Source organism: Neopsephotus bourkii, unplaced genomic scaffold (genome assembly GCF_033783945.1).
Source record: "Neopsephotus bourkii isolate Nb327-2 ecotype Australia unplaced genomic scaffold, CSIRO-AGI_Nbou_v1 NB_414, whole genome shotgun sequence".
NCBI classification, from domain to species: domain Eukaryota; kingdom Metazoa; phylum Chordata; class Aves; order Psittaciformes; family Psittacidae; genus Neopsephotus; species Neopsephotus bourkii.
The window spans coordinates 1,068,256-1,095,401 of NW_026900918.1; the positions used below are offsets into that span (position 1 = coordinate 1,068,256).

The window sequence follows — 27,146 nt, forward strand, 5'->3', positions numbered from 1 at the left end:
TGTGGCTGCCCCATCCCTGGCAGTGCTCAAGGCCAGGTCCCTGCCCGTGGCAGGGGTTGGAGCTGGAGGAGCTTTCAGATCCCTTGAACCCCAAGCACTCCACGAAGCTCGCCCTGCCGCCCCCCCCCCCCCACCTCCCGTCGAACGCCGCCGCGCGCGTAGCGCCACGTCACAGTTGCCTCAGCCGCTGGCCCGGCCCGCGCCGCCCCCCGCCTGCAGAGCGCGGCCCCGATGCCGGTGCTCCGGCAGCGCCGCCTCGCGGCCGGCGGGCGCTGGAGCAGCTCGAGCTCGAGCTGGAGCGAAGATGAGGCCCCGGGGCGGCGCGCGCAGGTGCCCAAGGCGCGCATGCGCATCCTGGTGCGGGGGCAGGGACAGGGACGCCCGGCGCTGACGGCCATGGAGCGGAAAGGTGAGCCCCGCATCGGCCCGCGCCGCGCCGCGCCCCGGGCAGTGCTCCTCCCGCTGTCGCTCAGGTCTTTCCGTTCTCTCCCCTCAGTGCTAGCGCTGCAGGCCCGGAAGAAGCGGACCAAAGCCAAGAAGGACAAGGCCCAGAGGAAGTGAGTGCGGCCCCCGCTCCCCTCCAGGCGGCAGCTCCCGCCGCCTCAGCGCTGCCTCCTGCCGCCTCTTTGTTACCGCCGGCCCTGCCCGCGGGGACGGGGCTGCCGGGGCGGCGGAGCCTGCGGACCCCTCGGGCTAGGCGGCTGTTGGAGGCGGCTTTAATTGAAGGCACGTCCCGCGGCACGGGCAGGCGGCTGGTGGCCCGGGGCGGCGGGTTTTGCTGCCCCGCTCTCCGCCGGGCCCTGCCGCGGGTTCCTGGGCGGGCTGCGGAGCGAGCTGCCGGGGTGCGGAGGCTCCGCGGCCCCGGTTCTCGGTGGTGAGCTGCGGTCGTGCTCAGCCGCTTCGGGCCCTGCTGCGTCCCCGCAGACCCCGTCCTTCAGCCCCGGGCTGTGCCTGGGGGGTGCCGGCGGCATCTCCCTTCTCTGACCCCCCGCCAGGCAGCGCAGTAACTGCTGCCTTTAGGAACCAGCTTCTCTTGAATCTCTCCCCACCACCCCTCGGCTTTTAGTATTTAATCTTGCCGTAGGAACGCTGTGATGTGTTGTTGACTTCTTTCTCTACCTTTGGTGCTCTCCTGTGGCTTCTCCTACCGCGGGAATGTCGCAGGCCTTTATATGTGGTGAACTTTTGGATGCAGATAAGGAATTAAAGGATCTTTAGTAAATACTAAATAGTGGCTCCCACCAGACTGCATTAAGTACTGCCTTCAGTGCTGCTCGGGATGCCTTTAGAGAGAGTGGAAGGTGATGAAAACCTTAGTGCCAGTTCTGTATGTTCAGTAAAATGCTGCTTATTTGTGTAAAAACTCGGGTACCTCAGGAGGTTTTATACTCACTGGTGCTTAAAACCAGAAGTATTCAGTAAGTAAGGCTTTGGGAGGGAGCTGGAGAGGGTTTTCTTTAATGCTTTTTGGGTAACTTCCTCTGACAAATCATGAGGATTTAAAATACTTTCTTGATGTCTCCAGCAAAGATTCAGTTGGTTTGAGATGGAGCTTCTGAGGGGTGAAGAGCACTAGTTAAACTCCAGGAGTGCCTTAAGTTACTGTGCTGCTTTGTCCGTCTTCCTGGTATTTCTTGAAGGTAGCATTAGGGTAATTTCTTAAGAGCTCTCCTCTTTCTACCCATGATCTGCATCGTAATTTCTGAATGAATATCTTGTTGTTTAATTCTATACCTGTTCCTTTTCCTTGCTTGGCTGCAGACACACAATACTGACTGCCCACAGAGTCCTGCAGTTGGAAAGGCCCATTTCTGTGTCAACTCTGAGGTTGCTGAATGGTAACTTTCAGTTCTGGCTGGTATTTTAACCCCATAGCCTGAACAGGTTAACTGCACTGCTGCTTACTTGGTGGGTTTACCACTAACCTTGATTAGAGTGAAGAACTAGTTGTAAATTCTGCATTTATCTTCTTGAACATCATACTTCAACTCTCTTTCCTGGTACTGTTGAGTTGCTTGGATCCTGCCTCAGGAACTTGCATGTACTTTTTATGTACTTTCTGTTGTCCCACAAAAAGAACCCAGTGTCAGGCTCTAATTTCAGGTGCAGCTCCACAACATTTATGCTATTTAAATAGAAAGCTGTTCTGGTTAAATCTTCTAAAATAACCTTAGTTGTTTTGTTGCAAGATTTTTTTCCATAAAATCTAAACTTGAAACCACATGAAACATCCTTTTAACATCTAATGTTCCCTTGTAGTTGGTTAGATCACATACATGTAATTTTTGCTGGATGAAGTGCAGTAAAAAGCGTGAAAGGACTGATTTTAAAAGGTTAAGAGTGGTAAGTATTAGGAATTATGGGTAACTATAAAAATGCAGAGAAGGGATTTAGAGCAATTCAAAATCGCTTTCACTTTAGAAGTGAGCTACACCTGGTTTAAGTTTCCCTATCCACCCAATCCAGTTAAAACCAACCAAAACACCAGCTTGGATAAAAATAATCAAAATGGGCTGTGTATAGTACGAACGAGGAAAGTTAGTGCTTTTTTTCATCATTCACAAGTTAAAACTGCTGCTATTTAGGTTCAGACAAAACCAGCCTAAACTGGCTATTTTTAGAGAACCCTTGTAAATACTAATTAAAGTTCCATCTAGATGATGATGGGTGTTTTTAATGTGAAGGTCAATCAAATTCTTCATTTACCACAAATTCAGGATGTTCCTGTTTCTTCCCATCCTTCCTGTCTTAAAAGTTTTATTTGGTATCAGTGATGGAGTGAGTGTCCTCCTAGGACAAGGAGGAATGGCTTGAACCTGCCCGAGGGGAGACTGAGCTGAGCTCTTAGGCAGAAGCTCTTCCCTGTGAGGGTGCTGAGGCGCTGGCACAGGGTGCCCAGAGAAGCTGTGGCTGCCCCATCCCTGGCAGTGCTCAAGGCCAGGTTGGACACAGGGGCTTGGAGCAAGCTGCTCCAGCAGAAGGGGTCCCTGCCCGTGGCAGGGGTTGGAGCTGGAGGAGCTTTAAGGTCCCTTCCAACACAAACCAGCCTGGGATTCTGTAAGTGTGCATTTGTTGTAACACACATCTCTGTGGAAAGGGTGCAGGCAAAGTTTCTTGGTAATACAAAGGAGAGGTATCCATGTCTTCTCACCTAAAATAACCCCTAATCTTTTGGTAGTCTGGCAAAACCATGAAACCAGATGCCTGAAATCTGCTTAGGAAGCTTCTGCTTGCCCACCTCATTGGTCCCATGGCTGCAATTATGGAGTTGGAAGAATACAGTTTTCAGTTTCTTCTTATCTCAATCTTTTCCATCAAAAAAGCACGGAATTAGGATGAAGATTTCTTTAAATTATTTTTGGAGAATGAGAGGCAACCTTCTGCTAGTCTTTTCCTTAATACTAAGAACATCTCAGGAAATACACACATCACAGCTGTAGTAGCTAATGAAGCCCAGGGACTTTGATAGATTGGCCACTGCAGTATGTACTGCTGCCAGAAAGAGCTTTGCTGAAAGCTATCTGAGGTAATATTTGATGTGTTAATTTATCATTTTGTGAGCATCTTGGGCACTAAAGGTCAGTTGATTCCCAAAGGTGCTCAAAAAAAGCCCATCTTTTAAAAAGGAACTTTTAAAAAGTATGCTTCCAAGCTTTTTTCTTATTAGAACTTTAATAACTTATACTCTTCCAACAGCTGTATCTGGTGAGGTGCATTCAGGTAGTAATTTTTGCCGAGTTGTCCATAATGCAGGAGATCCTTGCACTTTGAAGCAGTTAATAGTGTCTTTGGGGTTTGGTGTTGGCAGACAAATGCGATGGGCCTATTTACAGCCGTCCTTAGGAGGGTGAAGGAGCTGCTTAGTGCTTTCCTGGGAATGCTGCTTGTGATCCTTTTCGTTGTCTGACTTGTAGGGAAGTGAGAACAGAACTGCTCCTGTGTTGTGGTGGTGTGTGAGCAGTGCTGGATGGGGACATCCATGAGCGCAGCAGGAGGAAGGAGTGATGGCAGTTGAGCAGTTCCGCCTTTCAGTCACCACGAGGTGGCTGCTTCTTGCTTTGCTGGTCCCCATGCCACATGTGTGCACTAAGGCAGCCTGCTCAGGAGGCAGTGCAGGCAAACAGGAGCTATCAAGCTTTATTTTTTTATTTATTGATTTTTTTAAGACCCCAAATGCTGTTTGGAGGGGATTGTTGCTTGGACTTAGTTCCTATGTGGATGTAACGCCCATTGCATGTTTGACTGTTAGACCATAACTGCCAGTAAAATACCCGGGTTGTTGGGGTTTTTTTCTGTGTTGTATTTTGCAAACCCTGAGAAGCTCAAACTATTCTCTTTGTCCTAGGAAAAAAATGAGGTTTTAGATTACTGCTGAGATTAAGACCCAGAGTTTTAAAAAGAGGCTAAAAAAACCCATCCAAAGAAAACCAGCCAAGAAAATGAACAAAAAGTTCTGTGTTATACCTCATTTTCTCTGAAATGAAGAAAAATAGCATGTTACTAGAACCGGGCTAGAGGGCTGTATGATCTGCAGGTGACGTGTGCGTTGTTGGCAGGCCCAAATGATAATGCTGCTTCATCAAGTCCAATGTCTTGCTTCAGCAGTGTTTTTTGTTCCAGGAGAAGCTGGCTGACTCGTGCACAAATCCAGCAGTTCTGTGTAAGGGATGTTGAACCAATTGTTCCTCAAAGCAGAATGTTATTTCTGTGAGCCTGCATAACTACAAAGGTAGTGGCAGCCACACAGTTACAGTATGTGACTTGTTCTAGAAACACGAGCTAATTCTGTGTGTGCGGGTGAATTTACTTAATCCTTTCTTACAGATTTACTGAGTTCTTTAGAGAACTTGATTGGTCTTTCTCATTTCTGAGTTCAGTTTCCTTTTGTTTCAGAAGGAAATTTAAGTGTTGTTTTTCTGATCTTTTTCGCTGTTCTTGTGTTTGACTTTCATAAAAAGCAAGTTTTCGAGTGAGCTCTTCAGTATGAGCTTAAAAGATCTTGATTTTCAGTCCTTGTTTTTTCACTGGCATTCTTCAGCTCCTGGAGATTGTGTTGAAGTGCTTCTTTTCCAGACAACACTTCCAATTCTTCTTTTAAGAGTTCCTTTTTCAGAATCCTGAATCAGGGATCTGTGTTGTATATATTGAGCTGCATTTTCTCCCTCAAGCTTCACAACAAGGAGTTGCTCTGGCTCCCTCTACCGCTGGCAGTGGCAGAGCTGGGTTTGTACCGTGCTCCCGTTTTACTTCCTCTCCCTTTTCCCAAATGCCTGCAGTATCTGGTATTTTCGAGGAACTGATCTCCAGCTGTCTGCAATCTTCTGGTCATACTTGTGACACACAGTGAAGCCTCACTTCTTTCGTCCTCCTCAAGAGAATCGCTGTGAAGAGAGACAAGGAAGTGGGTGATTTTTCCATCTGTGCTGTCTGGGAAGCAGAAGGTTCTGATCAGAAGTCTGATACTCCTCAGTTTGTTATTGCATCTCTTGTTTGCATTGCTTTCCTGCTGCCTTTGTGGAGCCCTGGAGTTCTGATAATCCTCTCATATTCTTCCTCAACTTCCTTATTCAGAACTTGGCCTGGGATCAGGATCTTGGATTATGTTTTCCTCACCTGTCTTTCATAATTAATATCAGGGCTACATCTTTCATAACTCTTTTGAACATAAGTTTAAGGTAGAGTCAGAATGCATCACCCACAGGATTTTTTCATTCACATACAGAAGCCATTATCAGACTGTCACAGAACACAACTGCAGATCTGCTGGTTTCCATGGAAGTCCCTTGGTTTGGAATAGCTGGAACAGCAGACAGTTCTACAAACAGCTTGTTAAATGCTTGTGTGGGTGAATGTGTATGGGGAGCAGGAGACTTGATGGCCTGTTTGCTACTGTTCTCCTGTGAAATTACTACCTATGTTCAAGACGGAACTCCCACAGAGCCACTGAATAAAAGTATGTCTTCGTACCTCTGAGCACTGTTCCTTCAAAACTAAATGTTAGACCATTTCAGATCTTCTGAAGGTCTCAGCAGTGATGTTCCCGCAGCCCTGGGACAGCTGCCCCACAGCAGCAAGTATTGTGCATTTGCCCTGCTGGCAGAAAATACTGGTTCTGTATTTGGAAAATTGGGATGCAAGAGTGAATGAGTGGCAATAATCACAAAATAATGTGGGTTATAGACTTTTAAATCTCCCCTCCTAATCTGTGATTTATAATTCCCTCAGATCCCCTCAAAACCTTCTTGAGCAGAAAGGTAAAGTGTATACAAGCAAGGAAAATACTTGTATCAACTTAGACCTGAATTCATAGTGAAAGTTTGAGTCTAAGCAGCACAATATTTATCAGTCACTGGGTTTGCCATTAGATCTGTGTGTAAGTGCTGGAGGCTGGCACCAGAAGCAGTCGTTCTGACTGGGTATGCCTTAACATGATTCTGGAATTACAGGCACACTATAGCATAGTAATGAGATGCAGTCTGACAAGCATACTGCACTTAAAGAGACATTGTCTTAATGCGTGCATGTGAAAGTGGGAGAGATATTTGAAGTCCTGGCTTTTCACCATCCCATGTGGAGCCTTTTTTCCCCATTTCCCCAAATGAAAATGGTCTCAGTAGCACTTGGAGCAAGCTCTGGCTGCAGTGGGTGTGCAGCCCTGGTTATCCCTGGCTGGGTGGTTGGGGTGGAAAGCGATGCAGGAGTCCCTGGGTGTGTTGCAGGGCTCCTACAGTATGAGCTGGATTCCTCATTAGCCTTGCATTCCCCGAATTGAATTCTCTTTGGGGATGTTTCAGGTGTGTCATTTGAGCTTACAAATAAGGAATGACTGTGGTTGTAAAGATTATGCTGCAGGTGGCTTAAAAATCCCTTAGGAAAGTGGCATCGGCCCTGCGAGTGTCAAAGAAACTGAGGTGAAGAGGAGTCCAAGTATCTCTTTTGTTAGCACATATATAAGTATGGTTGGTGTGAGAAAAGTAATTTGGATTAAACACTGTCTTCCTTGCTTGGAGGTGGATGGGGCTCTTGCTTTTGTATCTGCTCAAAGCAGGTAGGTAAGTAGTATGAGTGGTACTTCTGCCATTTCGGGGACAGGGAGAAACACTTCCTGTACAAAATAGAGTTTTTGAAGATGTCAGTGTTAATGCTCTTGATTAGGAGAATGAAACACCTTTGCAAGTGTTTTATGTAAGTTATCGGGCTAGGGAAAACAAGTTCTGAGGTTTGGTGGTGAAGTTGCATGTGGAGACTTGACCACTGTGATGGCTTCACTGGTGATCTATAGAGGCAGCCAAGGGGCCCATGGTGCAAGAGCAGTACTTTTCATTACACTGCCTCTACTAACAGGCATGATTGGTATCCCATCTTCTCATCCTCCTGATGCTTTTGGTTCCACCTCAGTGCAAATCTGTAAGAATACACATCATTTTTAATCACTTTTTACTTTTAGTGCGTGGACCAGAGAAATGATTCTGTGGGAAACTGGCAGGAGAAACTCCAGACTCTTTGAACGCTTTTTATAAGGAATGAGTGACTGACTGAAAGCTTAGTTCCTGCAGATACCTGTTGCTGTCCCTGCTGGGCATTGCAGGGAGGAACAGAGTTGGCAGGTGATAAATTCAATCAATGTGGAGCAAAATCTTGTCTACAGTGGAAAATATTGCATGTTGTTAATACCTCTTCTAATGTTTGTCACTGTGAATCTGTTAAATGCTCACTGAAATTTGAACATCCTTTTAAGGTGAAGGTACGTTAGATCTACAACCAGATGAAACCAATTCTCCTTGGTTTAAAACTGCAGAGCCAGCTTCAGAGTGTCTTTCACTAATACACAGTCCTCCACAGCAGGGAAAAATCTCTGTATGACTACTTGCCATGTCACGTTGTTGCTGACATGTTTCCCCTATCACTTGCATAAATGAGCATGAGAAACAGGCACAGGAAATGGCTGGTTAATTCTTCTACATCAGAGGATGATGATAAGTGCCTGCTACTGTGAAGAACCCTCAGTTCACCCTTTTTAAGGGAGATTTGACTCCTTCGCCTGCTTGTGTTGTTACTTTTAAACATAAAGGATCAGTTTTCTGTGTAATGCTGGATGGGGAGGTTTGGAATTAGTTCAGAAAATTATTTTTTACTTTGAAGGCCCTTTCTCTCCTGTGTGATCATGCTGGCATTTCTGTATCAAAAGGGTTGTACTGTCAGCAATTACTGTGAGCCTTGTCTCCATCCAGGCTTTGAATCCAGTGAACTATTGAATAGGCAAATAAAACCGGCTCGTTCAGGAAGATGGAATGAAGTATCTGACTGAATTTCTAATTTCATTAGAGGGAAGATTGAGACAGGGTGTAAACATCAAGAGGAGATGAATCGCTTTATGCTCAACCCCTAACATGACTGAATTTGCAGGGAGATCAGTGGAGAGCAACCCCCAGCCTTGCTGCAAGGCCCTTCACCTGCAATGCAGTGCTGTGCAGCTGCAGCTAGGTGGTGGAGGCAAATCCCTTTTCTCTCTCACTCTTGCACAAAGCTTTGCTGCGTTTGAGAAGAACCAGCCCCTCTGCTTGTCCTTGATGTCCCCCTCTTCCTGACCAGTGTGGCAGCTGGGTTTTAATGGCTCTTTCCAAAACTGTTGGGCTGTCTTCAGGAATATCTTTATCAATGGGAGGCCGTGCTTCATGCAGGTAGGTTACCCTCTTCAGTTTTTTCCTCATCTTACGAATTTGCACTTCTTCAGGCATTCTTGAGAGAATAAGGACTTTTGGGAGACTCTAGATATGGATATGGTTAGATATGAATAACACACTCCATAAAAGATCTAGCATTTTGACTTTCCATGTTGTTTTCCTTAAGTAAAATACTACAGTTGTAGAGAGACCCTGCAAATACAGTGAATTCTGATGATGAAATAGTACATTGAGAGAGCGAAAGTAAAAGGTGATCAGGATGTTTGTAAGTAGAGAACAGAGATGGCTATGCAAAGAAGTAGTCCAGAACGCTTGATTTTTTTCTTTTTAATGTGTAACCATTTTTATAGGCTCTTCATATATATTATGTGCATTTTGCAGTGTTGCTGGCAGCTGTTTCAGTTGTCATCTTAGAATACAGAGTAAGGATTTTTCTGCTGTCTTTAGCAGCCTTTTGTGCCTTTTCAAATACTGTGTGGATGAGGAAGCAGATGGATGAGGGCTGTGGTTTTGTGTGTCTGTTTTTCTTTGGTATTAACACATTCTGCACTGATGAAATCTCTCTCTGCAGCTGACATGGTCATTTTGGGGGAAGAAGGTGGTGGGATGGTAGTAACATCTAATGACTGTTCACAGGGAGGGAGAGGATTGAGATGTGTTTTGGTGGTGATACCGTAAAGGAAATAGTACAGTAAAAATGTATGTGACCTGAATGTAGCTCACTATTACATAGTTGGTATAATAGATGATAATATAGAAGCAAAATGCTTTTGGATCCCCAGGACAGCCTCAGATGCAGACTACAGGGTGTGCCAGGTACGAGGCTGTCGGCAGCGTGATTTGTCAGCCCTTTCTGAGAGAATGGGGTTTAGTGCTTCCAGTAACTTCTTCCTTGATGCGTGAAATTACTATTATTGCAAAGCACTCAGGCTGTGGTTTTTCAGATGAATTTTCTTTCGAATCCACTCAAATCCCTCCATCTTCCTCAGTTACAAAAGTGAAGATCTTTAAATGGTGTTTGGAGAAATGCTCTACTGCTTATGCTATGGGTGTGGCTACTGGCCTTAAATCCTCCTTTCTATCCAATTGTGCATCCTGGCTTTACCCTGTCAACAGGATCCTGTTATATAGGGAGCATCCAGTCTCCCCTTCAACCATTCTGTCCATGGTCCTTTCTTGCCTTTGCTGCCCGCTCTTCATTTGTGGACAGTTGACTTTATTTGTAGCTTAGTGGTTCCCAAAGGAATGCAGCACTTGTAGCATTTTGACCTCCAAGAGTTTTCCCCTCCCCAGTTTCCTTTTACCTACCCCTGACTTGTAATTCTGTGGCTCATGGGGGCAGAAAGTCTAAATACTGAATGTCTGAGGGCTGGATCAAGCTACAGGTTGTTAATACATGTCTTGTTAGCCTGGGAGCAGTGGAATGGACTGTCTGGCAGGCTTGTTTTATTGTTTAGGATCACTAATCTGAGTTGCTTATCTCTGTCTGAATTAAGATATCAGCAGGACTTGCAACGGACTGAAAATAAATGGTGAGTGGTTTGATTGTGCCCAGGATGACCCTTGTAGCTCCTCTTAGTTCAATGAGCTTCAGTTCCAGATTGTAAATGGCTACAGATTCAGTCATGATCAAATTGGAATGCTCGTTTCTTCCTTTTTATGCTCCATAGATATTTAAGATGGCTATAGACTGAATGTGTAGTAACGTATTTAGTGTATGAAGTCTCAGCAGAGTTCATGTGTAGTAGGTAAATGCTGAATCTTTATTCTGCTGTATAACTACTCAAAATTGAAATACTAGATTTGTCCTGTGGCATAAGATTAGTGGGACTGCCCTGGTATGATATGCAGCGCTCCAGCTCAGTTACAAGTTACAAGAACTGATCCAAAAGCCCACATGCATTAGCACATCCACATCCATTGCTGTAAAGAAATGTGTTGCCCACCTCTTTGGACAACTCCCGCTTTATTTAATATCTCATACTTCTAGGAAGAAAAGCTCAGTGTATCCTGCAGTGCTTTGCCATTCAACCTTGCCAATGCAAATGGGCTGTAGGCATTGCTTTCATGTCCTTGCTTCAGACAAAAGGGCAGTGAAGATTAAACTTTGTAGACATTTAACCATTCCCTGTAATGCTGAACCCAGGACATGAAGTAAATAACTTACCCAGTTCAGCATTACCATTTCAGGAGCTTTTTGGCTGTAAGCGGTGTGCTACCACACAGGAGTTGGGGTACAGGGGATGTGGGGATGCCTTAGCTTGGGGAACTTGGCCACAGCTCAAATGCTTGAGAGCAGTGAGGTGGCCTTTGCCAGCGTGATCACGAGCAGGAACTTGGAGTAACACGTTTGGTGAAAGTTAAACACAGAAAATTAACGTTTTTATTTATAAATGTGGGAGTGGAAAGAAAATACCACCTTGGTGCCTGATCTCAATCCATCTGAAGTCACAAGCTCTTGGAAGGGTTGACAGAACATCTGCCCTGTGGATTCCCACTCGCCACAGCTCAGAACTGTCACCAATTTTAGACGTTCAGTGAAGAGGCAGACTAGGGATGCAGCCCACCACATTGAGAGCAGGAGAAAGCCAGCCCAGTATTGTGGGGTTTAGGGTTCTGAAGTGTTAGAGGCAGAAGGATCATTAAATGTTCATTTGATCTCAAAGGTGAAAGGAACAACAAGACCAGTTTCAAAAACACCAGTTTGATTTCTTTTTCCCAAAGGAGTCAAAATTAATGTTAGTTTTTAAGATAACATTAACAGGCATTTAAATCTTCAGCTCTTACATGAGGTGACATCTTAAAATATAAATCTACTTTAGAGAAATCCTCACTGAATGAAAAGCTGAGAAGGGGTTCAGTAATGTGTTGGTGGGATTACCAAGCTTTTTAACTTGCTCTCTTGTCCAGTCTTCTTTGTTCCACTAAAAATGAGTCTAGGGCATTAAGCCGTATTTCTCACTATTATCTGAAAAATTGCTTATGTCTACTTTTGTACTAGAATAGGAGTAAAAGTGTTTAGATGTGACAATAGATTTCTGGAGGCTGATAATTGCATCTCCTCCATTATCATCAATCCCTGATGTGAAATGAAAGCTACTTAACTGAAGAGTAACGTGTGTGAGACATGCAGTGTGTTCTCTTTCAGACCCGACACTCAGCATCGGGGCCCTGCTGCTCATTCAGAGAATGATATTCCAGAGCAAGAGGAAGAAATCCTGGGATCAGATGATGATGAACAAGAGGATCCAAATGATTACTGTAAAGGTGAGGACTTGCTTGTTTCAGCACAGGATTTTCAGTGTAACCAAGAATTTCCTTCATTTTTCCATCTACTGTAGAGAATGAAAATAGACTCCCTCTTACTTTAACTGTTTTTTGAAACTGTATGACAATAATAATGTTTTTCAAGCTAATGTGAAAAGGAGAAACTGTTTTCCAGGGTTTCCTCTGCTATCAGTCAAGATTTGAGTTGGAGCTGGTTTTAATGCAGGTATTTAAAGCTGTTAGCTTTATCTCTGTGCCAGAGGACTTTCAGAATCGGTAAAAGCAAGTAGGCATTCAGTTCCTTTTTGATTTTCATCAGAAAAAGGACACTTAAATCCTTAAAATCAGTTTCAAATTCTTCATTATTTTCTTTTGAAGATTATCTTTGTACCATTCTTCAGATAACTTCGTGTCTGCGAATACAGGCTTCCACTCTTTCTCAGAGCAGAAACTAAATACAGAACAAATGGAAACACCACAGTATATAATTGTATATCAAAAGGGTCCAGCTGGTTTTAACATAGCAAATACTTTAAAAAAATGACATAGCACTGATCATACAAATTCGACTCATCAATTACTAGAAGCTTGAATATGTGCCCACACCTCCAAGTGCTTTGTAAGACTACTTCTGTGATACTTTATTGTATACATAAAGGCAGGGAGAGGCATGTAACAAATGCCATATATGTGTATAAAAAATGTGAAGTAAAATAGCACAAGGAACTCTAATTGCAGTGTTTCTTCTGCTTCAGTGCTTTACTTCAAAGCATTTACATTACTTCTGGCATGTCACCCAAGCATTTGTGGGATTTTGTTAGTTGTAAAGCAGGTGGGAAGAAGAAAAAGCCATTGTGTGACTGCAGTCAGTACAGCTGTCACTGTTGTAACTGAAATCTTCAAGTGAAGAAAAAGGACTTCTGCTACTGGAGCTAACAAAGTAATGGATAGTAATTCTGCATTTTGTGTATGAACCAGTCAATCAAGAGAGACAGATCTTCCTGACAAAGCACATGTTCCATGGGTGGTACTTGCTCACCACAATTAATAAAAAGTGCCTGGAATCGAGGGTGCAATTCCAGGTTCTGGCAAAAATTTATACCTTAACAGTCACAGTTTATTCTCTGTATTCTTTTTCCTGCAAATTCTGTTGTCTTTGTGTCTTTGCTTCTGTCATGGAATCCTCCTGCATAGTCAGCAGCTTGAGAGATACTGGGGGTACAGGGAGGAGACTTTTGTGTTTGTAGTCATGTTACATGGCAAGGTGCCTTTCAATCAGGAAAGCAGTTGGAGGGGGAACTCCACTGGGGTCTTGAGTTCAGTTCTCTTTCATGTTATGAGGACAGAGCAATGCTGGTATTCAACTGTAAGATTCTGCTACTGAATATGAGAAGCAGTGCTTTCCAAAGGTGCTCAGTCCAGTAGACTTCAGATGCTTTCACTGAAGAAATACTCTTTTGTGGTGCTACAGTGAACGGCCTACATTAAAAAAGGAGAAAAACTCAGTTATTCTACTTCAATTATATTAAAGCTTTTCAGTCAACCAGAGGGCTGTTGGCAGCTCTTCTTCTGGCATGCTGTATATTTATTCCAGTGAAATCCAGTTAAAGAAACATTTGCATTTGTTTATATGATTAAAAATGTAAAACGCATCAAGTCTGCCTCAAGTGGTGATGCTTGTTCCACAGACCTGCTCTTCAGTGCTTGTGAGATCGCTTCATAGAACTTTCCCACTGTTCTTCCTAGGTGGTTATCACCTGGTGAAAATAGGAGATCTCTTTAATGGACGATACCATGTGATTCGGAAGCTTGGATGGGGCCACTTCTCCACTGTGTGGCTAGCTTGGGACATCCAGTAAGTCTTTCTATTCTAGCTGGTGTTTCTGGTGGGAATGCACATTCTAACACAAGAGTTTCTTTCTGTATTGTGCATACAAGTGTGCAAGAGGGTATTAACAGAACAAACCATGTGTGTGGAAAGAGGGCTTGTGTGTTTGGCAGTCTCTGAGCTATTATTTTATGAGAAATTACTATTAAGAGAGACTCAGTCTTCATGAGTGCTTAAAACTTATTTTTCATGATGCCTTAAATAAGTAGCTCTCTTGTATGCAAAAGAATTAGTATAATCCTGGAAAATAAGTTATTTGAGCATTAACAGTCTCCAATTTACTTAACTCTCTGTGTGTAGAGGGAGGAGATTTGTGGCAATGAAGGTGGTGAAGAGTGCAGAGCACTACACAGAAACAGCACTGGATGAAATCAAGTTGCTAAAGTCGGTGAGTGCCCAAGAGTGGGGTTCTGATGTTTTATTATTATTTTTTAATTCATTTGGGGGAGTTCCCATTTATCATGTTTGATTCTGGATCATCTGGCTGCAGAGAAGTTGGAGAGCAACCTAACAGTAATGCAGTTGATCTGACTTCAAAATATGTTCTTGCCTGGTAATTACCTCAAGAAACACAAACCTCTTATTTTCTCTACAGGTCCGCAACAGTGATCCCAATGATCCAAGTAAAGAGAGAGTTGTTCAGTTATTAGATGACTTCAAGATTTCAGGAGTTAATGGGTCTCGTATCCTTTTGAGAAATAAAGGCAAATAATTGTATAAAGATGGGAGTTAGCTAGGTAGCTGTCACATCAGGGCTGCTGCTCAATGCCCAGGCAACCCTTTCACTGCCCAAGGAAACCTGCTGTTGAATTACCTGCCTCAGAACTGCCTGCTCAGCTCGAGAAGGATCATTCAGTCTGACATAATATGTGCAAGTGGTGGAGACTGCACTGCTTAGTTATGCTTTCGACAGGAGAGATCACATTAACATGAGGGTGGCTGCATCTGCTTTCTGATTGAGGACTGAATGGCTCAGTATCCAAGGTACCTCTGTTGGAAGAGCCATTCTGTCACAACACCTCAGTTTCACAAGCAGTCTGGTAATAACCCCTTATTGAAATAAAACACTACAAAATGCTAAGATCAGTAAGTAAAAACAGCAAACACATGCATGCTGTAACTTGATAGTAAGGTGGGTTTCTAGTTATGAAAGCATCTTACCTTGGACTCCATGAAAATCACTAGGAGGTTTAAAGTGTATTGCTTTGAAAACCCCCTCTAGTTCTGTGAACAGCCTTCTCATGGGCAGTGATTTGTGGCAAGTCTCAGTAATGAACCCTTAAAATTAGAAAGTTGGACTTCTGTGCTTGTTGCCCTTGAATTTGATATCAGTGAGCTGTAGGCTCTAAACCCTCTAGCACTTCTAGAAAACAGTAGCTCCATAATGTATCTCATCTGTTCACTTTTTTCTGGTATTTAGCATTAAGTAAATGTTGAGTTCATCTTGAATTTATCACTCTTGTGAAACACTTTCTGCCAGTGTAGAAGAAAAGCAACCTGATAAAGTGGAAGTTTAGCTTCTAAAGCAAAGGCACAATAAGATGCCACTGGAGTGACTGTGGCTGTTCATAACTTATAGACAAAAGGCAAATAATGTAAATATTGTTGAAGTTGAGGCTTGTCAAAAGTTTATTTTGCTGGTAAAGAGGCACGGGAGGGTGGAGAATGTTCCGAAGAAACTTACGAAATGCAAATTTTACTATCTTTTCAGGTAGTGCTGGTGCAGAATGATCTGGCATCAAGTTTTGCCTGGGGCAGGAGCCTAGGTTATTCCAAAATGTACACTCTCGGGTAGAAGCTGTCTCAATGCTAGCAGGAGGTACTAATGCACACTTGCTTGTGTAGCTGGCTTTTGCTCAAAGCAGGAGACTGCTGCTGCTGTGTTAGGACCATTGTCCTAGCCATCTCCATCCTTTTGTGTTTTATGTAACAACACTGATGTGTAGGACAGGGTGGTACTGTTAAGGAAGGCAGCGTGTGTCATAAGGATGAGCGTTCTTTAATACAAAGCATATAACTGGTATGGATTTCCTTTGGTCCTCAGTCCTGGGACTTCAGGGCTCCTTGGTTCAGGATTTCCATCTTTTTCCTTGACCGAGCTCCAGATATCTGTATGGTGTTTGAAGTTCTAGGGCATCATCTTCTGAAATGGATCATCAAGTCAAATTATCAGGGGCTCCCACTCCCTTGTGTCAAAAAGATCATCAAACAGGTCAGTTCCTTTTCAGTTCTGACTGCACTGTTCCACTCAAGCCAGTGAGAACTCTTTTCACTAATCCTCAGATCGAAGAAAACAAAAATCACTGGTATCTTTTTCATGCAAAACAAGTCATTCTTGGGTTAATATTTTCTTTCTCTACTGCAAAAACCTGTTATTTTCTGACACTTGAACCATGGTGGGAGACCAGCTTTGCTTTTAACCTTTTGCTACCCTCATTCCTTGTAAGTGCAAATATTTTTCTTTTAAACTCTGTCTCATTAAATATGGTGCTTAATGATGGAAAGAGCAAGAGAAACCTGTTCTCCATACTGGATGGTTGCCTAAGAAGTACCACACACCTACATGTGAAGTGAAAGGGAGGAGGAAAACATGATTTTATTGTAGGGTGTTAAGATTAGATTTTCAACTATGATAAGTTATGAGAGTAAAGAGACAGTATTTTAAGTTCATAGCTAAAATCTGTATGTGAATCTGTATTTCCTGGAACTGAGTAGTAACCACTGATCACATTAGCTCTAATCTGGAGTATCCTCACAGAAGCCCTTCAGTGGTCATCTTAGGCTATCTTGAGTATTATTTCACCCTCCGTTTGCTTGTCCTTTGCTTTTTCTAAGGATCGGTTTCCCTCTCTGCAGGTTCTTCAGGGTCTGGATTACTTGCACACAAAGTGTCGAATCATTCACACTGACATTAAACCTGAGAACATTCTCCTGTGTGTGAACGACCAGTACATCCGCAGGCTGGCTGCAGAAGCAACAGAGTGGCAAAGATCTGGGGCTCCCCCACCATCCGGCTCTGCAGGTGAGTTTTCCTGCAAAGTGGTGCTATTTCCCACTCCCACCCCACCAAAATTGTCACTATTCACACTAGGGAAACTTCCTGAGTATGGTGTAAGAAAGATGATTTACCTGCTGGTTTTGCAGAAGTCTGGAAAACTTGTAACAGAAATGGCTTCCTTAACATACAGTATCCCTAAAGATCTGAGAGCAGCCTTTCTCTCATTCCCAGTTCCTTCTGTTTATCTCCAGGATATCCATTGTACCTGTGACTAGTTGTGAGGAACAACTGCAGTGTGTTGGAAGGCTGTTAGTCGTAATCTTACAACCCCAACATTTAGCTGAGCCCATCATAGCATACCTTTAGGGAAGTTCCCTCAACTTTGGTATTTTAATGCTTTGGTTTGCATTTTGTTTTTAGTAAGATGCGTAATACATGCAGTAAATGAAGCTGCATGACAGGAAGTTTAAGTCTTTGATATCAGGCAAGCAATTCTGTTCTCTGGAATTCTAATTATGCATTTAGTGATATTCTTTTTTTTTTTAATTCTTGTACTTCTGTAGAAAAATGAGCCTTCAAAATAATGTTTGCTGATATATTTTTAATGTTACCAAACCCCATAGCAGAAAGCTTACCTTTAAGATAAGAACACAGTTGCAGTTTTTTTATTACAAACATACTAATTTACTGCTCTTCCTTTCTCTTTCAGTGAGCACTGCACCACAGCCAAAACCAGTAAGTGTAATAGCTTTCATGTGTAAATATTCATCTGCTTAGAGTATCTACTGCATCCTTTTATAATGCAGTCAACATTAAGGGAAAGCAACCCTGTAAGAAGGTAAAGTGATCTGTGTTTGTCACAGACATAGACGGCAGGTTCAGTGCTGTCTTGGAGATGTAAGCAGTGTTAGCTCATACAGCACCAGAATAAGTAGTCTTTTTGGTGAGCTTAAGGTATGTTGTGAAGATGCCTTTATTCTGCTTAGTTGCAATTCCTCATCTGGAGAATACCAGAGGTTTCTCAGGTTAGGACAGAAATGCACGTAAGAGCCATAGACAACTGTTCCAAAAACCTTAATGTGTGCTTTTTATTTGGAAGAACTGTCTCCAGACTTTTCATCCCAGACTGTTTCCGCAGCTCTAAAACAAATTAAACTTGACACATTTTTAGATTTGCTGAACTACAAAATGTTCAGTCCAGTTTCTCTGCTTGCTTCCACACAGGCTGACAAAATGTCAAAGAATAAGAAAAAGAAGTTGAAAAAGAAGCAGAAACGACAGGCTGAGTTGTTAGAGAAGAGAATGCAAGAGATAGAAGAAATGGAGAAGGAAGCAAGCCCTGGGCAGACGCAGCCTGAAGAAGAGGAAGAAGCTCAGAGCCCTCTGGAAATGCTCATAAAAGTTAGCCCACCAGAAGAAAATGCCAGCAAAAAGACAGGTATGGACCTAAAGTATTGCTAAGGTAGCACAGTGTTGTCCTTTCACTTGTGCTGGCATGAGTAAGCACCTTTAATAGAGGTGGCTGTTACTTAGCCCATCTGAAGAGGCTAGGGTATTGCCTATTACAAACTGAATTGAGAGCCTCCTACTTCTGAGGCCTCCTTTGAACAGCTTCAGCTATTTTAGACTATGATCTTCTTTTCCACTCTTGCAGCTGAAGTTGTACAGGAGCAATCTGTTCTAATGGAAAGCAGTGTGGAAAAATGCTTAACAGAAATAAACTGCAATGGAGTAGTACAAATGGCGGATTTCCCAGAATCTGGCAATCAAGGATCTGTGCGAGTTGAGGATGACCTTCATAACGCCAATGACTGTGGTGATCATGCTCTTACCCAGAAGAAGGAGAACTTGCATAGTTGTGATTACAGTCAGCGTAACGGTGACTTGGAGAATAGGCCTCAAGAAGCAATGTCGGACTCCTTTGTGCCCTTAGCTTCAGAAGATTCCATGGTGTGTCAGCCCACGTCCAGCGAAGAGCAATCATTCAGTGAGCAGGAGATTAATCATTTGCAAGAAAGCATCCGAACAGAAATACCTTCAGAGGATGAGAATGAGAATAATAACCCATCAGACAGCAAAGGTATAAGAGGAACCCTGTAAGGGCTCCTTTCTCCTTGGTGTGGGAGAGTTGTGTTCCAGCGTTTCAGGGTATTAATAGGAAACTCCATTTTGGAGGCTAAATGGTTTGTGTTGGAAGGGACCGTAAAGCACATCCAGTTCCAACCCCTGTCGCTGGCAGGGACCCCTTCCACTGGAGCAGCTTGCTCCAAGCTCCTGTGTCCAGCCTGGCCTTGAGCACTGCTAGGGATGGGGCAGCCACAGCTTCTCTGGGCACCCTGTGCCAGCGCCTCAGCACCCTCACAGGGAGGAGCTTCTGCCTTAGATCTAATCTAGATTTGAAGTGGTCAGAACCATCTGTTTGAGTGGTTTCCTGCCAGGAGTAATTAACATGACAGTCCTGCTCCGAGATCCTCACTGTTTGTAGCTTCCAGTTGCAGCTGTACCTTAGTTTTGACTATTGAATGCGTAGGTATTCCCACTTTAGATACCTATACATTTGTTTTTCAGTATAGGAACGTTTCCTCCTTTGTACCTGGTGTTGCTTATGTGATTTTCATTGTTAGAAATATAAGTCTGCAAATAGTCACTGGCTGTTAAATTATGGGATAAACACTGTTCAGTGTGTTCTGATAGTTCTGAACATGGAGCATAGGTAACTCCTCAGTTACTTAATGTAAGTAAATGCTCTCCCAGAACTAGAAACGCAGCCTGACTGAAACAAAGCTTATACAGCATAGGGAAAAAACCCTTTTTAATGCTTTTGTTTAAACATGATTTGTTTCTGTGGGCAAAAACAGTAAGTCTTGTGGGTTTAGGAGAGCATAAGACACACAGTGGTGAACAGCACTTTAAATCCATTCCGGGGTGTCTGATAAAAAAATGAGCCAATTGCTAAACCTGTCGTTCTGTACTTTGAGTCAAGATAAGCCACAGTATATCTGCTTGGAGAAGAAAGGAGAAATTAACATCTACAGTTCTTCCTGTAGCCTTTTTCGTGGCAGATTACCGCTGGAAAGTTGCGGGGATGAAAAGTAGGAAGTGAAATTTAAACTTGAACTGCATTTGGTTGGATGCTCCTGCTAGATAAGCTTAGGTGTCTTTTGCTTTTCACAGCTCTCCAAAGTTTTAGAGCTTCAGCTGGATGTAATTTACTGATTTAATATTTTTGCTTTCTGTTGTGTCACTGTGGTTTTTCCCAATCTGTACTTTAACTCTTGTAACTGTGTACTGCAGCAGGGAGTGATGGGTATGTCAGAAGGATGCTCTAATATGTGGACTCTCCTCCTTCAGAGATTTAGGAAGACTTAAGGGTTGAGAGGGTTATTTTGTTTCTGGCAATGGCCTTATTTAAATCTTCTGGTCTAGAAACTGCCTTTTCAAGGCTGTGCAAAGAGCCTTGGAAACAGTCCCCCTCGCATACACTTACTTGTCCTTCTGCTTTCTAACACCACTCAGGTCCTGATAGTGGAAGCTGCTCACAGTGCAGCGTGATTTTTATACCCAGGCTTTGGAGAGGGAAAAGTTCTAATCTGTGAGACCTTTCTTGTGTAGGGGGAGTGCAGTAGGATTTGGGTGACAGATGGTGACACTGTCCCTGTAGCTTTAATCAGCTGTTGTACACATTGCCTCTAGGAAAATCAACTGCTGGGAATTTCCTTCTTAATCCTCTTGAGCCCAAGAATGCAGATAAGCTCAAAGTGAAGATAGCTGACCTAGGAAATGCCTGCTGGGTGGTAAGTGTGCAGTCTTTTCACATTGTTTGTTTAAACCTGGTAATTCATTCACAGGATGCCAAGATGGGAAAGAATTTGCAAAATAGAATTTGCAAAAGAATTTGCAAAATAGAACTTGCAATAGACCGTTTGAATCCACTTTGGGGGGAAAAAGAGAGGTGAGCAGGGATGTAATGAAAGAAAAGATCCTTTAACAGAGGATTTCCGCCTGTGTGCCACAGTGGTCATTAGATGACTTGTGATACACCTGTGATCAATGACACACATAGTATGTAGAAATCTGCATATATGAAACTTCTGAAGGAGTCTGTTGTGCTCTTGGAGAAAGAGAAAGGTGCAAACAATTCCTCTGACGTGCTGGTGCTATAGTTCATTAGCTTGTCAAACCTCTTCAGTGGATGAAAGAGACTCATAGTTTTATTCTCTGCTTGTTCTGTTCTGCTTTTAGATGTTTGACATTTCATGTAGAAGAAATGTCTGTTTTTTCTTGGCTGCTTAAATGGCAGAATACTTCAGATCGTATGGGAGAGATGAGTCCTAAGCTCAGAACTGCATGTCAGGCTTGCAGTGTCTGGCAGGGTGGTCTCTTACATTGGTGTTGCTTTGCTTTAAGGTAGATGAGTCGTGCTCAGATAGGAGAAGGGTGCAGCTTCTCAGTCTTCCCTTACGCTATTTTTGTGGTTTGCTGGACTCATGGGTGTCTCATGTAGAGCATTTGAACAGTATTTGTAGGAAGATAAATACTGAATGAGGATGTATATTGCAGATAAAATATCCTGGGAATGAGCTTTGAGCTCCTCTGGCCTTCCAGGTTGTTGATTCTCCTCTTGTAAAGTCTCACAACTGTTCAGTAAAACATTTCTTCTGTTTAGCACAAGCACTTCACTGAAGACATCCAGACAAGACAGTACCGATCCTTGGAGGTGTTGATAGGATCAGGGTATAACACCCCTGCTGACATCTGGAGCACAGCATGTATGGTGAGTGCTGTCACTAGGGGATTTCTAACTGCTTCCATGGAGCACACGGTGCAGCTCTTGTGTGCTCTGGGTTACTTGTGTGCTCTGAGTTACTAACCAAGCCTGGCAAAAAACCCTCCCAGGTTTTAAGACAACTTCCAGACTTGCTGAATAGCATGATTCCATACCAGAGTGGTTTCTTTGTTTCCTTTGCCATATGTGGCTTTCCTTTTGAAAGTTAGTTTTGTTCTACAGCAGATTTCAAAGATGATTGGAAGAACATGGCAGCTATGCAATTCTGAAGACAAGAGCCTTTCTGCTGCATCCAGCACTGTTACACAGATGTCTTCAGTACAATTTCATATTTTAATTATCTTCTGCATTTTTCATTGGCATGAATGGCAAAAAAAAATCATATTTTAATTGTCCTCTGCATGTTTGGAATAATTATATAATCTGAGTGATGCTGAGATGAGGTTGAAGCTGTTCCTGCAGTAGCTGGCAAATGTAGACTATAGTAATTAAAAGACCAAATCAGTCTAGCCAGTTCCTGTGTGTTCCTCTGGTGTCTTCATTCTGTCTGTTTTCTGCAAATTCAAGACTTGCTTTTTATATTTTAAGCTTGGAAAATAGCGAGTGAAATAATTTTCACTGCCTTGGATGAATGTAGCAGGAAGAGTATCTGATAGGATCGTGTTGACTCTGCAGAACACGTGGCCAGAATCACACAGTGGTTACTCCAAGCTCCTGATTGAATAGTTTGACAACAGCAGTCTGTAAAGAAAACTTAAGAATACAGATCAGAGGTTCTGTTTTGATTAAAAGTGAATATGTAAAGGTAAAGATGTCCTGGAATTTAGGAATGGTTAGCTGAAATGAATGCAAATGTTTTTCTCATTTAAAACGTGGTTTAGTATCTAGAGAAAAATGTTCAGAGACTGACTGTTTGAAAAAGGTCTTTTTCTATCTGAAATCTGGGGAGAGAGGAGAAACTTTGTAAAAAGGAAAAACAGTCTGGAGTTTGGACATTTGTCAAAATGCTGTTGAGGCAGACAGGCTGAGCTTGTGAAATGCCTTTGTACCATTCTACACAGGATTACTTGATGCAGAGTTCATCCAAGCTATGCCTAGGATGGTTTTTACTGCAGTTGTTCAAAGTGTTGCAGAGTAATTGCACATCTTGAGATGATAATGCTGTACCAGAGTTCTGCAGGTTTTCCCACCACTTTGCTTCTTGCCCACAGAGAGATACAGAATCACCCTGCAGCACATCTCACTGTGTGAGGTGTATTAAAGTGATTTAACATGCTCCTTTCTGTGTGTTTAGGCCTTCGAATTAGCAACAGGGGACTATCTGTTCGAGCCTCATTCTGGGGAGGATTACTCACGGGATGAAGGTATGGTTGTCAAAGTCTTTCCTTTTTCAAATGAGACATGAAATAAAATGGTTGCCTCTTCAGAATGAGCCTTCTCTTGTGAGTTATCAATGCAAAGGCTCCTTGTGAAAAGATCCTTTACCCAGATCAGCACCAGCTGTGCTCTGTGGTAACACACTGTGCGGTAAAGTCCATGTTGTTGTTCTGGTGTTTCCAGTTCCTCCTACTGCTTATTCTCTTACCATGCTTTGCAAAATGATCATTTTCTCAAATTCTCCTTTCCGTTTTATTCCACTTCCCCCTTGACTTTGTCATTGCTTAGCATAATCTGATTTCAAAGTGGATCTCAAAGTGATTTTTAAGGGAGATGATGTCTTTGTCGTTGTATCACAGAGAAGGAAACTGGGGCATAGAGATGTCTTGTGTGAATTTGTCTCATTGTCTTTTCTCTTGAAAACCTGCAGATCACATTGCTTTGATCATAGAACTTCTGGGGAAGATACCTCGCAAGCTCATTTTGGCAGGAAAATATTCCAAGGAGTTTTTCACCAAAAAAGGTAAAAGGAAACAAAGCAAATGTCACTTATCCCTCATCCTCTGCGCCAGATACATGAGTGCCTTGCTGGAAATCCCAGTTTACAACAGGTGCTTTCAAAGATGCTTCTTCAAGCCTTTCCTTTCTTTTATGAAAGACTTCATCAGTAGAACTACAGCTAAATATAAGGCATTCTTGTCTGACTGCTCAAAGTATCCTGCATCCTAGTACTTGACATCTTGATGTTGATCAAATGCAGCAGGTAGAAAAACAGTACTGTGGATACTTCTTCAGGCTTGATTTGGCTTTATTTAGCTGATCTTTGTCAATTGGAGGTGTTGTCTCACCTTTGAAGTCTTCTGTAGACAACTTTGTTCCATTTCCAGTGTGCCAGACACCTAAACAGTGCCTTCCATCCTGTGCCATGTTGCTCAGGACACATTATACCCCTGTCGTAAAGCTCTTAAATACCCCAGAAGTATATTGAGCCTCAAGAAGAAGGTAAAATACTTTTATTAAACAAAACAAACCCTTTTTTGTCAGTAGTGTACTGCTTCCTCAGACAGTGCTGCATGTATTGGACAGACCCTTGGGCAACACAGTCTAATGTGAGGTGTCCCTGCCCATGGCAGGGAGTTGGAACTGGATGATCTTAAGGCCTTTTCCAGCCCAAGCCATTCTATGATTCTGTGTATAGCATGTATTCCACAGTGTTTGGCACTATTATCCATCATGTCAACTGGTGTAATTGGTGATTTAATTGTTAATATTTGCTGATATTGGACCAGAAATAGCAGGAGGGGAAGAAAAAGAAGCCATTAAGGAAGTACTTTTACAGAACAGTCTTCAAAAGTGGATAGAAAAGGGTTTAGTTTAATTTTTCTTCCTTCAGCATGCCCTAGCATTTTATGCTCCCTGTGCCCCAACTATTAGAACAGTTTCTGAGCTCAGTCTGTCTTGTTGGGCTGTTTGGCCTATTTTGTTCAGCTGCTCTGTTCCCATGTCTCACACTTCACCTGTCTGTCTTGGTTTTCAGGTGACCTGAAGCACATAACTAAACTGAAGCCCTGGGGCCTTTTTGAAGTCTTGGTGGAAAAATACGAGTGGTCCCAAGATGAGGCAGCTGCATTCACAGACTTCTTATTACCTATGTTGGAGCTGATCCCAGAGAAACGAGCTACAGCAGCAGAGTGTCTCAGGCACCCCTGGCTTAACTCCTAGAAGCTTCAGCCCAATGCCACAGCACTACACTCTGGTTTACAGCATAGCCTACATGCACCCAGCTGCCCCTTCCCCAGATCTTCTTTTATCCTTTTTCATTTTCGGTGTGAAGCTCTTCCTTCAAGGCTTCCAAGATTTTAGATAAATCTAACCTGTTCTGCTGACTTTGCTTGTGTGATTCCATGGGGACTCTCCTCAGCCACTGGGCATCATCTGTGTTTTGCCTTGATTGGGCTCTGCCAAAGACTGATTGAGTACAATATGAAGTTTTTCCTGTGAGTCTCCTCACTGTTATGTCCCACGTGTTACAGCTCAGCTGTGCTCAGTTAAGCTCCCTTAGCTAAATTTCAACTCTCTTCCCAGGGGAGGGGTGTGAAGATGTGAACACCCCTTATCTCCCTGACTCAGGAGTCGATTTCCCACTGTTGATCCAGAAATGGGGTGAGAAATAACAGATGGCACCAAGGTGGTGTTAGTTCCTTGTAGAGCAAAGGTCTTAAAATCCTCCATAGTTGTCGAGGTGCCTGCTGCATTCTTTGCTTTCCACTCACATAATTTTAGTTCTAGTTGCTTAAACCTTTTAAAAAGAGCTATTTAAACCTAGGATTTAGCATCCTTTAGTTCTTCCTCCAAAGTGTCCTGCTCCTTTACTTTATCTTTCCCTGTGCCCATATAGAATAGTTTGTGAACTCGGTGACGTTTTCTACTGCAATGCCTGTGCCTCAAAGGTGACAAGCAAAAGCTGGAACTGACTCCACGCACAATCCTCAGCATACAGATGGGTGCACCCTTTGGGTGTAGAGAGGGAGCCTTGTTGCAGGCAACTCTTGAAGCATTTTAGTGAGCTGTAAAGGTTTTTTTGTTGTTGGTTGTTTTGTTGGGTTGTTTTTTAATCCCTTAGTGGCACTTTTTTGCCTTGCTTGAGGCAGCTGCTGTATCCATGAGGCTTTCACTGAGGCAGTTTACTCTGGCCTTTAATTTCTGACCATTGTCTTTTTTCCCAAGTGGCATCTGTATGACAGCCACATCATAGCTCTTGACTTTCCAACACTTGAAGGCCCAATGTAAAAACCTTTTTTTTTCTTTTGCTTGCTTCAGGTGCTGGCCTTCAGAAAAAACTTCCCAGGATGGGACTGCCTTTTATTTTCTGGGCCATTAGCACAAGGAGAGGTAGCAGAAGTGGACTTTCTCCATGTAGAACTGGATTAGAAGCTGTTTCTAGAGTTACCCCAAGCCCAAATGTTCTATGGGGTTTCTGTATAAGCTCAGAGGGGGTTGGATATAGTGAGGAAATGGGTTAATTTTAATTAAATCACTGTGGCATTTGATAGTTTTATGATGGCTTCCTTCTAGACTTGCTGATCCTATTACAGATTCAGTGCGTCCTACTCTAAAACAAGATTTGGCAGCATTGAGACTTCAGAAGCACTTCCTTACCCCTGGACCAAACAGGCCTTTGGATTTGTGGTGGCTTTCAGAGGCCAGAAGTCACAGCAGGAAAATGATGGAGGCCACGTAGATGCAATCCAAGAGGATTACACAGCCAAGGCTGCCCAGACCACTGTTAATGTGTGGCTTCTGTACGAGTGTTTGGGAATCTGTTTTGTAAGGATCATTGATCCATAAACCTTGGTGTCATTTAATCCACTTGAAAAGAGTTTCTCTGGTCCAGTGCCTGATTGGGCTTATAATGCAAATCATGCTGCATGTTCTTCTAGGGGTAGATCAGGTTCTCTATGCATATAATCTAAAATTAAAGGAAGTTCATATACCAAAAGAGTTTTAACCTGCTGGTTTGACTTTCTCACTTTCACCTGGAATTCTCCAGTTGTGTGTTCTTCCATACCTGTTACAGAAGGACTGCAGACAGGACTGGGTTCCAGAATACCTGCTCTCTGCATACTGTGAAGATACATTGACAGGGCAAACAATTTCTGTTGTCTGGAAAGCTCACCTGGTCCTGTGTGCTTGAGACTGGCCCATTAAAGATCTTTTTCTAGAAGGGATCTGCACCTTCAGCTCCAAGAGTTCCTTCCCTCTGCCACACCAGACTGGAGGAGGAAGGTTCTTCCCATGATGGCTAAGGCTAGAGCCAGCTTGTGAGTTGAAGACCTGCAGAAGCCACTGTCAGGATTCAGTCTTGTACCGTGCACTCATTTGCTTGGGGTTTGTTAAATCTCCAAACTGCCGTAAAGTGCTCACACTAAAGGATTTGTACTTGCTGTGTCAGTCTAAAACCTGAAGGAAAATACATTTTTATTCTTTCTATTTGGGTGCTTTGTCTTATTTTTTTCCTTGTGAAAGCCGTAACAATAAACAGATTATTTAATGACTGAGCCCTGTTCCTCCTACGCTCCCTCTGTAAGTGTCCTTGCTGAGACATGGCCCAGTGACTGCGTTTTCTTTGCTAGCAAGCTCTTAGTT

The 27,146-nt window shown here is 43.1% G+C and overlaps 1 protein-coding gene across 2 annotated transcripts; it reads left to right on the forward strand.

Annotated features, from left to right (window-relative positions):
* The first annotated feature begins 280 nt into the window (after positions 1-280).
* On the forward strand, positions 281-26,990 carry SRPK1 (SRSF protein kinase 1). 2 transcript variants are annotated; one of them, XM_061349419.1, is made up of 16 exons: positions 281-409; positions 497-557; positions 11,833-11,951; positions 13,698-13,806; positions 14,140-14,227; positions 14,435-14,522; positions 15,945-16,051; positions 16,696-16,861; positions 17,547-17,572; positions 18,062-18,275; positions 18,492-18,917; positions 20,531-20,631; positions 21,504-21,611; positions 22,918-22,987; positions 23,431-23,523; positions 24,538-26,990. In XM_061349419.1, exons 1-16 carry the CDS (start codon positions 346-348, stop codon positions 24,720-24,722), a joined length of 2,025 nt encoding a protein of 674 aa, XP_061205403.1. In that variant the 5' UTR covers positions 281-345; the 3' UTR covers positions 24,723-26,990. The 2 variants fall into 2 exon arrangements, with proteins under 2 accessions (XP_061205403.1, XP_061205404.1); XM_061349420.1 differs by lacking the exons at positions 281-409; positions 497-557 and adding an exon at positions 7,963-8,681.
* The last annotated feature ends 156 nt before the right edge of the window (positions 26,991-27,146 follow it).

Coding starts and splice junctions, on each gene's coding strand:
- SRPK1 (XM_061349419.1), top strand. CDS start 346: ATGCGCATCCTGGTGCGGGGGCAGGGACAGGGACGCCCGGCGCTGACG. Junction 410..496: donor GACGGCCATGGAGCGGAAAG/GTGAGCCCCGCA, acceptor CTCTCCCCTCAG/TGCTAGCGCTGCAGGCCCGG. Junction 23,524..24,537: donor GGAGTTTTTCACCAAAAAAG/GTAAAAGGAAAC, acceptor CTTGGTTTTCAG/GTGACCTGAAGCACATAACT.